This window comes from Tursiops truncatus, chromosome 2, assembly GCF_011762595.2.
Source record: "Tursiops truncatus isolate mTurTru1 chromosome 2, mTurTru1.mat.Y, whole genome shotgun sequence".
NCBI classification, from domain to species: Eukaryota; Metazoa; Chordata; class Mammalia; order Artiodactyla; family Delphinidae; genus Tursiops; species Tursiops truncatus.
The window spans coordinates 160,690,600-160,703,625 of NC_047035.1; the positions used below are offsets into that span (position 1 = coordinate 160,690,600).

General features: G+C 37.9%; 1 protein-coding gene across 1 annotated transcript in view; it reads left to right on the forward strand.

Moving 5' to 3' along the window:
- The window catches only part of MALRD1 (MAM and LDL receptor class A domain containing 1), a 661,524-nt gene that overhangs the window by 127,842 nt on the left and 520,656 nt on the right, over window positions 1–13,026 (forward strand). The window contains exon 6 of the mRNA XM_019933374.2: window positions 1,659–1,755. Within this exon, the coding sequence (XP_019788933.2) occupies window positions 1,659–1,755 (97 nt within the window). The remainder of the gene's footprint in view (window positions 1–1,658; window positions 1,756–13,026) is intronic.

Sequence of the window (13,026 nt, forward strand, 5' to 3'; positions counted from 1 at the left end):
AGCTATGGAGATGGCTATGGAGATGTGGGAGGAGCGCTCAAGAGAGAGGTTGACATTCCTGATGTAAATTTGTCATCAGCCTGGGTGACAGTTAAAGCCCTGAGGATGAATGGGTTTTCAGGAAGGGTGTAGAGGAAAAAAGAAGAGACTGGAGATTAGTTAAGACTTATTTCCACTTCTCTCTTTAAATGTGGCTGCTACAGGTATATGCTTAATTTGGCAAGAACTAGGGAATATATCTATGTGAGAAAGCTTTCAAGAAGAATAAAGTTAATCTGTAGAGAATAGATTTTTTTTTATTGGTAAACACTATTCATCCAATAGCTTAAATATTTTAATAACTATGTTATAATAATAGCTAACACTAATGCCAACTATAGGCCAAGTGCAATTGTACATGTAATAACTCATTAATCCTTACATAAACCTTATCATATAGGTAATAACTTATTATTTTTATCAGTACCTTTTTACAAAGAAAACTGAGGCACAGAGATATTAAGCACCTTCTCCAAGATCTTCTTGCTATGAAGTGGTGTATCTGGGATCTGAATTTAAGGAGTCTGGTTCCAAATATACACTTTAGTCACTGTGCTATATTGGCCTCATATGAAACTACCCCTATGTAACAAAATTTGATAGACCTTTCCCAGCATGGTCCTGACTTATAATTAGTCACATGGTTATTCTGTTTTATGTGAAGAGGAGATGACTTTCTGAGGGCTATATATTGATGGTTTGCTGGACACATTATGGATGTTTCTTATATTTTTAATAGACTAGTAGATAGCGTCTGGTTCAAAAGAAATGTATTAGTACATCTTGTACAGAAACAAAAGAGAATGCAGCACAGAAAAATGCAGACCATCTGTTAAGCTAAGAAGCAGTGTGATGTTTTGGCATAATAAAATGTTTATATTATGAACAAGGCTGAGCAGTGCACACAAGTTTAATGCATCCATGAATTAAGCCTCACACATCATTGGTATTCATTAGTGAAAGTGGGATAATACTTTCCACCAACACACCAATTTTCTATTGATTTAAGTAATTAGGATTACTTGATCTTTCCAAGTTTCTCAGATTCATTATACCAGAGAATTTCCTGGTGGAGACTGGGCTGGCTTCACATCACAATATAACATTCAGTCATTTTAACAATAAGTCGCTGAACAATGATTTCCAGTCAGTGTCCCAAGCTGCGTCTAGATAATGGCAGAAAATGTGTGGGAGGATACCACAAGGACATCCAAGGCAGGACTGTGAGTAAAATTCAGAGAACCAGAGGTGGAAGTGAAGCACAGATGAAAAATGCCAAGAATCAAGAGTTCAAGATGGAGCATGGGTCCAAGAACTGGTAAATACTAAATAGTATGAATGCATAGGAACCAAACTTAGGAGATGATATGGGGCAGAAACCAGGTGACTGTTGCTTCATTTCACAAACATGTTACCTAACCTAGACATGTGGGATAGAGATGACTGTACATTTTCTTGTTCTTCAAAATGTACGTTTAGATCTCTTTCCACTTGGAATTGGTATGGTCACCCAAGAGCTTCTAGGAAGTGACATGTTTCTTATTTGTAGGCTCTGTGCTATAAGACCGTCAGGTAACCATGTTCCTTGCTCTTTGTTTTATTTCATTTTTCTTATCCAGGTTGTTTTTGAAGGCCAGATGATTTCAACTCATGAACAGGATGAAGTCATAGCTATTGATGATATATCCTTCAGCTCAGGCTGCTTGCCTGCAAATGGTAAGAACTTTTCCTTATTTTGATCCTTATTGTATAATAAATGCAGTGCAGTTTAACTATTGTATAATGACTTTGATCTGCTCTTTATTTTTACTTAATGCTTTAGAGTGAGCTATTTCCCATTGTTCTAATACACTGTGTAACAATGACTAGATTTGTGCTAGAGGTGAAGGCAGGGTATTTTTCACTGCTGAGGCTATGAAGAGCTGAAGGGTGTAATTTAGTCTCAGATTTGGAACCTTGTAGCCATGTTTACACTGTTTAGTTAAATCTTACTCAGCGAACTCTATGCCTTCTAGGAGATCGGGAGAAAACTGGCCTCCATAGACTTGAAATTATCTTCTTGGAGAATGAGTTTGACTATGCCACTGAAAGACACAAATAGAGAAATATATTAATTATAATCTATTTTCTATTTAGACTGAAACAACTAGATCAATAAACCACACAGATCTAAAAAGTCATCCATAGCGGTCCCTTGATTATGTTAACTGTATAATATTCAATTCACCAGTCACATTGTTCTCAATAGAAATGTTCAATGTTTAAAATATAAATTGGTAATGATAAAATTAACTTAGTCTAGTAAGCAATAACTATACATATTCAGATATATATTATAGATATTTGATAGATATTTTTCCTTTTGAAATTTTATTATGATATAGTAGAATAAAGATAGCTATTTTGTAGAGAGGATTCCCAGTTCTAATTTTGTACAAAGATATGGTAGTCGTGGTAAAAAATATTCCAGTAACAGAAGAGATGGATTGGTCTCCCTAAGAGAAATCAAGGAAACTTGATAACGGGTATTGCGCTTTGATGTTTAAAAAGCACTCCTGCTGTTATGATAAGAGCTTACAGGTATGTGTCTTTTGCCACTCAAACCAAGATAAGGTTTTACAGGAGCTGATGACAGCACCTTCTAAACACTGGAACACATAAAGGTCTCTTTCATCTTTGTACTGTCAGTTCTCAGTATATGTTAGTAAGAAATCATGATAGGATAAATTGAAACATAGGTAAATTGAAATGGAGAACTTTAAAGGAACAGACTATAACCTCCACCCATTCCTAGAAGTAAATAATTTAAGTATAAACATCAGTGCCTTTTCACTAAAAGAAGATAATATTTATTAGATTTATCAGAAGAGAATCAATATACCAGTGTAGACTACATTGTTAACTCCAGACAAAGTATGATCTGCCATTCAAATGTCCCCTAATAATTCCTCTTCTCTTACTGTGCATGGTGGTTCCTGAGGCCAGAGCACAGCCTGCTTATGCTTGAGTTTTAATGAGACACCTAGTCCCTGACCCTGATCACTTCAGCAGGGTCTTTATATATTCTCAGTTTTATAGTTGCTGCAGAAATTGAGGTCTGCCAAACAAAATGATCCCTAATAGTTCTATTTATTGCCCAGTCTGGCTGATCACCCTCAAAGGAGAATAAAGCAGTGAAATCAGCTATTGGCTGGACTTTCTGAACCATCAGGAAGTTAGGAACTGGCTGTTGCCCTTGAAACTTTGTTTACATTACAGATTTACACAGGAGAATGCTTGGGCTGTGCTTGGGACTTGAGATCGCTTGTAATAGGACTCTGCTATCATTTCAGACATGAACTTACTCTTCATCTTTGGCTCTGGGAACCAAAGCCATTTCCCTAATTACCCATGATCCATACGCTGGGACAGAGGCTGGTGTAGATGGGCTATAATAATTACTCAGAAGACGAATGCCAGATTTTTAGTAAGCACTTAAAAGAACTCCTTAAAATCACTATAGAATTTTTTTTAAAAAAGCAATAGTAGTGGGAGTGAGAGCATCAGAAAGTTGGACATTCAAGGAAAAGTTGTGGTCACATAGAAAAAATATTGGAGTCTACAATTTCTAAGAATAGTTCTAGATAGTGTTATCACCGTATTGTTTTGAGTTGGTGTAGAAATAAAGTTTACTGAAGATGAGACATGAACTTTAAAGCTAAATTATTGGGCAGGCCTTTTACATGGATATTGAAGTTATACAAGGTTACAAGGAAAAGGCCTACAGAAGAAGACTTTGAAATCCAAGACTGAAGTCTTTAGTGAATATGGACATCAGATCTCCTGCATGGATGACACAGGGCTATAAGTTGGATGTCATGGGCCAAGATGTTTTTACGACATGGAAGAATGAATCATTGTATAGAAGCAACATTGGAGATTTAGAAGGATGACAATTTTAATTTTATGCCTTTTGTTTTATGGGGTGTTGGGAAAGGTCTCCCCTTGGGAAAGCTACAAAGGAAGTGGTCTCTTTTTGGGGAAAGCCAGGACTCAGGTAAGGTCACAGAGTGTTCTTTGACTCTTTGAAGGTGAGAGTGCAGGGGGTTTGTTTTTTGTTTTTCAAATAGAAGGAGGAAAGCACAGCAGCGTGAGGATGAATAATGGAGAAAAAGGATAAAGCATCATGGGATAGGACTGGCACTTGGATGGACTTCTATTTTGTAAATGGTGAGAATGTGAGAGGTGGTAAAGTTAAGTAGCATTAAATTTTCAAATGAGACTCTGCAGTCAAGTTCAGGCACTATCATGATAGACTGCACCTAGTTAACCATCAGAATCACATAGAAGAGTGATAGATTCTGGGATTCACTCCAGACCCGATAGATGGGAATCACTGAGGATGGAGCCTACATTTAAAGTAATGTTCTCCGGAAATTTTTGTGAAGTCAGGCAATCCTAGGTTTAAGAACAGAACTAACCTTTTGGGATCCACAAGACCTAGTCTCGTGTTGATTATTGCACTTGGCCGTGACTGCCCTGGAGCAGGGTTCTGGATGACTAGAGTCTGTGGTTTCAGTCTCATGCGGTCCTGGTGGTGACAGTCCAGGTAGGGGAAGCAGGCAGATACAACCTAACATCTTCTGGACATTTCCATCAGAAAATCCTACTCCAATGGACAATACGGTTAGGTATGCATTTGGAAGCAAGAAAGCAGAAAAGATTGCTTAGATGACTTAATAGAGGATATAGACAGTCATGGCATAGGTTCTTCAACTCTGATACTGCTAAATTCAAGGACTAACAGATTTCCTTTGTATTTCCCTCATGGCTTGTCATCTTATGCTCATAGAATAACCTCTCACATTCAGGGCAGGAAGAAGGAAGGAACAGGAAGTGACGTAGTTCGGACATGTCATTCATCGGCTAGGTGATGTTTAGGCAGACAACCTTAGTTGCTAGGGAGACTAAGAAAACTGAAGGTTTAGATTTGGCCTCTGTAATAAAGGCAGGCAAGGGGAACAGGTTTATAAGTCGAGGGTGCAAATATATTTGCTACAGAAATTCAACATCAGTATGTTTAGAATTAAATTCCAATCTTCTTTCAAATTCTGTTCCTTCTCCTGCGTTCCCTGTTTTAGTTGTTGGCATCTGTTTGGTCTCACTCAGGAGCCAAGGAGTTGTCCTTAAATCCTTCTTTCCTTTTCTCATCTCCACATTAATTTGGTTAAAAACGTTATTGAGGGAATGTCCTTATATTTCTCAAATTGTCTCCACTTATTTATTCGTTATTATTTATCCAACTCTGATTTTGTTTGCCCCATTTTTTTTCTCTTGGATTGTTAAAAATTCCGGTTTCAGTCTTATTTCACTCCCCTGTTCACTACTCCCTGCTATCCACCAGATTGTACTTTCTAACATCCAAATGTGACCAATCTCTATTTTGTTTAAATCCATCAGTAAGTCTCATTGCCTTCAGAATGGAATTGAAATTTTTTGTCATGACATAAGCTCACCAGGATCCTGCTCTTAGGCACCAGCCCAACTTCTTCCTTCTTAATTTCCCCAAGAATTCCCATATTCTGGCCAAAAAGAACTACCTGTGAATCCAGCAACACAGTGTTATCTCATTCTTGGGTATCTTTTCAAACCTTGCTCCCTCTTCTTATTTCATGAAAAAAATTTTTGGCCTGTTCTGCTACTAGATATCCTTCCAGACTGAGTCAATGTCTCTTTTCTGAGAAGCCTTCTCTTACAGAAAATCCCCCCCCCACTCCCACTCCCTGTACAAACACACACACACACACACACACACACACACACACACAGTGTATTAATTTATCTCTACAACTAAATGCTGAGTTTCTTGAGGGCAAAGTTAGTAGTGTCTTACTCATTTGTGGATCCCGAGTGCAGAGCAAGTACTTAATAAATAATTGATTGAATAAAGAATATGTGCAATTATCTAAACATCGAGTATTTGGGATTTTGTGTGAATTCTTCTTCTTTCTTTTAAGCTACAGCACCATTCTATAAAAATCAGGTTTAAATAAAATATCATGGGAATATGTTTAAAGCAGTACTTATGCTAAGAAATATTATATTATTTTTAGGTTTTTGTTTTAGTATCAAAAATAAAGATATGTCTTCAAACTACATAATGTGATTTTTTATCTGGGATGAATTAATCTGGGCCAAGCATTTGCCATATTTTAGTAGAAACATAGTGTTTTTGTCATTTTATAGCCGAAATATAGTACTTGGAAATGAATACTGCTTGGAAGTGAATGCTGTAATATGTCTTTTGGGGGTTATTGTGGTTATAAAAATGGTTCTAAGATATATAGGTTTTCTGACAAGACTTCTTTATTTTCTTATTTCTTCAAACCAGTGTGCTTTCAAAAATTTGTTCTAATTTTTTTGTTTGTTTGTTTTGAGAGTAGGGAGCAATTCTATTACTGTGTTTTTATTTTCTATGTTCTGATGCTTTGATGTCTGGGGTCTTGCTGACCCTGGAGGGACTGTCTCTTCCAGGGTGAGCCAATTCCTAGAGACGGTAAAACAGCTCACCTTACAGTGTATGTTTCAAATGCAAACCGACCAATCCAGAGCACCCACCCCAGCCACTTTAGGCTTTCACACTCTGGGTCACTATGTACCTGCCCTAATCACCCCAGGGTCAGTGCATGTTTTCTAAGACCACCATAAAAACATACCACAGGCTGGGTAAGCAACAGAAATTCATTTTCTCGTGATTCTGGAGGCTGCAAGTCCAAGGTCAAGGTGTCACCAAGTTTGCTTTCTTTGGAGTCTTCTTTCCTTGCCTGTGGATGACTGTCTTCTCTCTGGATCTTCACAGTCTTCTCTCTGTGTGTGTCGATGTCCTAAATGCTTCTTCTTATAAGGACACCAATCATATTGGATTAGAACCCACCAATATGACCTCATTTTACCTTAATTACCTCTGTATACCTCCAAATATGGTCACATTCTGAGGTGCTGAGGGTTTGGACTTCAACATATGAATTGGGAGTGGCGGGTACAGTTCAGCCCATAAGAGCAAGGTACTAAACAACTAGGGACAACCCTGACTGAATAAATGAAATATTGATGGATTTGCAGATCATGGCTCTATGTTTGTCGAATGTCATGGAAATAAATACCCAAAAGTACAATTTTACTGTATATAATTTTTAAAAAAGAAATAGTTTACAATTGGAAATAGTTTACAATTGGAAAAATTCTGATGATGAGTAATCCACCATATAGATTATTAAGTGTAGTATTATCTTTAGGGAAGAAACATAACTGATTCTCTCTACTTACTCTTTTCTATAGAAATACAGCTCTCTTTATAAAAGCGCTAGATACAGGTATTTTCGTGGTTTCTGAATATTTTCAAGATGAAAAATAAAACTAAATTCTTTTTATAATATTAAAGAAATCTTTTAGAGTATTCCCACACTTTCAAACAGTATCTTTCTAATTACTGCCCTTCCCAAGATACAAGTATTCACTGTACATTTATTGAAAGAAGACCTGTTTAGACTTTATCAAAGTCTAAAAAGACCCAGGTTTGTGACTGTGACTAAATAAGAATGTGCTTAATCACTGATTCTTAAATAACATTGCTTCTTGAGCAAATTACTGTATATTTTTATAAAGATTGCATGTTAGGGCTCATAATCAAATATCATGAATATTCTGTGAATATTTTTAGGTTGGTTTGCCAGGACTTTGCCTTAGTCTCATTTTAAAACATTCCAAATACACAAATTATTCCTTAATGAGAACCTGAATAATGCTTATATATTATCCAGTTAAATAAGCATTATTTAACTAGTTACCTTTTTTATCTTATTAACTTCTAGCTACCTTTTAAGATGTAATGACTATTCACTGAAATTCATTGATGTTTTAAGAAAACTGATAAAGAAATTGTCAAAAGCCCCTGGAGTCAAAAGTGGATGTCAGTTATAACTTTTGCTGCAATGGCCTTGAGGCTTGGACTTCATTCTCTTCCATCTGAGTTATGTGGCCAATTTCACATAACCTGTTTGTACAAGATAAGACTTGAAGGATGGCAGGCTCTACACATGTGTCTTCATTGGTATAGAGACTTTGAAATTGTTGGCAAAGCTTCATCCTGCTGATTGTACATCATTGATGGAGAATTTTAAAATGCCAAACGTAATTTTCTACTGCTGGATTGTGGTGCAATATAAAAATGAAAGAGGGTGTGGGGAGGGAGAGAAAATGAATATGAATATATTAAATAGCTTTGAGCTATTTAAATAGCTAAATGACATCTTTAAATAGCTTTGAGCTCTGAAATAGAATGCACTAAAATAAAAAGCTGTCCAGGAGATTAGTTGATTGACAACTTATTAACCCCCATCATATCATTGTTTTTGTGCTTGCAAATTCCAATTTGGGGGACTAAAGGTAGTAGAAGTGGTTGATATTGGTGGAAGATATTTAATAGCAACTGATACAAGCTGAATTTTAAATTCCATGCAGTTTATAATTGACTATTTTGCTATTTTTATTTACAGTACTTTTGCGGTTATTGTATAAATAGTGAAAAATTAAAGATAATATACAACATTTAATTGAACAATGGCAAACATTTAATTATGCACCTCCAGGGGCTGAAGATTTGTAGCTATTATACAAATCTACAAAAATTACAGTTTTAATTGTTTCATGGTAATTGTTATTGTGCAATCTTAGTTTCATTTATTGCCCACACTCCCTTAATTGCATATGCAGTTTTATTTTCAGTGGATCTTATGTTCAAGAAGCTTTGCATATTCATCATTGTTAGCTTCCATTATGAGAAACCAGATTATGGATGTTATTTGTAAATCATTTTCACAACCAATCGCTTCAATTTTATTTCCAATACAGATGTGAACAATTTATATAGAGTCTGTGCTGTTGTAAAAGATTTCATTGAATTGGTCTTAGGTCACTTATTCATTCATTCATTAAACAAGTATATATTGAACATCTATGTTATGTCAAGAATTTTTCTAGACATGAGGGAGAGGCAGTGAAAAAACAAATGGTAATCCCTGAGTTTATGGAATTTATATTTTAGTCATAAAGAGAAAGAAGCTAAGCAAGTAAATAGAAAAATGTACTTTATGTCAAGTGGTGTTATGTGCTGTGGGTACAATAAACCAGAAAACTGAGATAAGGGTGCCACAGGCAAGGGGGAGATAAGTTTTAAATAGAGTGGTCAGGCATGGTCACGTGAAGAACATATTTTCTGAGCAAAAAAAAAAAAAAAAAAAGTTGAGAGATCAAGCCATGTGTATATTGGAAGGAAGCCACATGTCAAGGCGAAGGTTCTGAAGCAAGAGTAAGCCTGGTTTGTAAGAGGAGGCTCATGGAAAGGACTTCTGCATGCATTTCGTGTAGGATAGAAGCCCGTGTGATGATGTTGAGCAGAGGAGACATGATCTGACCTGCTGCTTGATTTAGCTTTAATATGTTCTTCTTGTCCTTCTTTCTGTAAATGGATAGTTAAATTATAGGATTTGAGGTCAATCATTTTTCATTCCTAATGGAAACTTTTATAATTACTAATTTCCTTCTAAGTACTGTTTTAGCTGTATGACACAAATTTTAGTAAGTTATATTTTCATTCAGATCAAACAAAATACTTGGTTATCTCAAAGTTTTATTTAAACGTGTGATATTTCATTACCGAATAAATGTGGATTTCCCAGATGTGTAGTTTAATTTTGTTTTAGTTTGAGGATATTGAAAGATAATAGTGGGGCAAGGGCAGCGACAAGGAGGCAAAGTAAGAAGTTTTATCTATAATCCAGAAAGAATGATGTTCCCTTAACTGAGAATTGGTAGCAGTAGTGAGTACCTCGATGTAGTGAGGTTCCGGATGTGTTTTATAGATCAAGCAAAGATTTGCTGATGGATGGCATGTCTGATGAAAGTAAGAGATGTATCATACATGACCCTACTCTTTTTACCTGAACTAGAAGGATGGAGTTGTCATGGACTGAGATGAGAAAAATGTGGGAGGAGAAAGTTTGGGCTGAGAAAATCAGAAAATACGCCTAGTTCCAGACATATTTCTTTTGAGATGCATGTTGGTTATCCAAGTGAAGTGGCCAAGTCGGGAACAGGATATGTCAGAGTCCAGTGAAAGGTCTGGACCTAAGTTATAGTTTTATGAGTTATTGGCATTGGAAATGTTTTAAAGGCAGGAGACTAGGTGATATTAACAAGATTGTGAGAAGAGACGAGATCCAAGGCTAATGTCACCTTGTGTCACATCGACGAGATGAGGGAAAACCGGCCAAGGAGACGAGAATAAACGCTAGTCATTTAAGACGAAAACCAGGAGAAAATTATATACCAGGATCCAGTGAAGAAAACATTTCAAGTAAAAGGGAGTGATCAACTATATCAGTATTACTGATATGTCAGGTATGTTGGGAAGGAAAAATTAAATATTATTGTAGGTTAACAATGGAGAGGTCAACTTTGATATATGTAGTTTCAGCGCAGTGGTAAGGGTTAAAAAAAAAAAGGAATAGAGTTCTGATATATGTTACACCAACATGAATAAACCTTGACAACATCTGAGAAGTAAAAAGTCAAACACAAGGGCTTCCCTGGTGGCGCAGTGGTTGAGAGTCCGCCTGCCGATGCAGGGGACACGGGTTCGTGCTCCGGTCCGGGAAGACCCCACATGCCGCGGAGCGGCTGGGCCCGTGGGCCATGGCCGCTGAGCCTGCGCGTCCGGAGCCTGTGCTCCGCAACGGGAGAGGCCACAACAGTGAGAGGTCCGCGTACCGCAAAAAAAAAAAAAAAAAGTCAAACACAAGAAGCTATATAATGTGTGAATCCATTTTATAAAATGTGCGGAATAGGCAAAGTCATCAGAAAGCAGATCAGAGGTTGCCAGAGGCTGAGGAGGGGGAGAGAATGGGAGTGATTGCTCATGGGTACAGGGTTTTATTTTGGAGTGATGGAAATGTTTTGGAATTAGATAACGGTGATAATTGCATGACACTGAGAATGTATAAAAGCCACCAAATTGTGTACTTTTAAATGGTTAAAGTGGTGAATTTTAGGTTATATGAATTTTAACTTCATTTTTAAAAAATTGAAAAAAAACCCTCATTGAAACAGATGCAAGAGAGAATGGGGGGAGAAGAAGTGGTGTTGGAATCAGTGAGAATAGGCAGAACTTGGAGAAGTTAGTTGGAGGGAGTTGGAGGTTTAATTTTCTTAAGATGGTCAAAATTGTGGCCTCTTGTATACTGAAGGGAAAGAAAGCATGTGGGATGTAAAAGAGGGGAGGAAATTGCTGGAATGATTGCAGAATAGGGGAGAGGAGATGCATTTCCGGGGTAAATGAGAGGAGTGGACCTAGAGAAGAGAAGGACTGGTTGATCAGAGTTAAGAAGAGGAAAGGCATGTGGGTGGCGGTGCAGGTGGTGGGGCTTGTGAGGTTTTCTTCTGGTTTCTCTCATTTTCCCAATGAAACATAAAGCAAGATGATTAGCTCAGGGGGAGGAGGAGTTGGAGATTTAAGGAGTGGATAGAGGGTTTTGAACAGTTGTCTAGAAATGGAAGAAAAGGAAAGAATTAGGAAGATGTAGCGGGATGGCCCCAGTGCAATGAAGTGAGTAGTCAGGGATATGAAGTCGTTTCAGTCAGCTTGGTGTTGACCCATCACTCCCGTTCATCTGCACAGATGCAGGTGGAGTGCGTCGCGTGGGTCTCAGCCTATTCACAGTGATGCTATCTGCCAGGAATCTCAGGCGCTCACCTGGGCCCAGATTACATGTCGTGAGTCCCCACAGACATTTCCCAGACCAGAGGCAGTGTTGTGATGTTGTGGCTAGTCCAGCCCTTGCGGTTCTTATGATTACGAGACACACCCCTGCAACAAACATCAGGGAACTTTGGAAAAACAAGGTTTGCTTCTTACAGGTCCTGGAGGGTACCCAGCACATCCAGGGGCCATACAGCGAGGTTGTGGGGAGAGAGAGTAAACCTAGGGTTCTGCCTTTGTTGGGGTCGAGGGTGGGGTGCCTAGGGTTTCCCGGTTTTACTTTTTATTGTTGAATTTAAAACATACAAGTGGGAATTAAAGTGCAGTAAGGGAAAAGCTGGGTCACTCGAGTGCTCAGTTATCTAGGTCACCAAGGGCTTTTGAAAAGGGGAACTTCATGGGTGGGACGCACTGGCTCTTTATCCAGTGTAGGGGGCAATGTGTTTATTAGAGATGGATGTCTTTGAAATGGATGCCTCAGCAATCAAAAGGTTGATGTCAGGCACTTACATTACAATCAAGAAAGCTAATTGTCAGGCATTTACACTACATGAAGGATTGTACTTGTCAGAGTTTTTGACCTGAGTTTGTGGAAGCATGAGAAGAGCCAGCAGATGACTATTTTCTAACACCAGTAAGAAAAGAAATGAGGACATGAGAGAGGATGAAAGGAATTGCAAAACTGGAGGACCATTAGCTTTGTAGGTCCTTATGCTGTCAAAATTTTTTTTACAGTAGAGATACTAGAGGGAGTGGTGGAAAGATAGGGGTGATGGTTGGGGAGTGGGCCCCTCATAATTAAGATAGAGGAAGTTGTTATCACCGTTAGTTACGATCATAGTCAGCCGAGTGGTGGCAGAAGTGGTTTTACATCAGCAGTTCTCCTTCATGAGCATCAGTAAGAAAAATAGAGAAATTGAAGGGCAAGATGAATGGGAACATTGAAGTGACAGAGAGTGACATTGAGCCAACGGGTAAAGTAATCAGGGATTGAGGGGTAGGGCACCAGTGTCTGTAGATGACTGTAACAAGATGTCAAAAGATTCAAAGCTCAGATATTTAGGAAGGTGAGAAACCTCCATACTGTTCTCCATAGTGGCTGTACCCATTTACATTCCCACCAACACTGCAAGAGGGTTCCCTTTTCTCCACATGCTCGCCAACATTTGGTATTCGTGTTCTTTCTGATGATA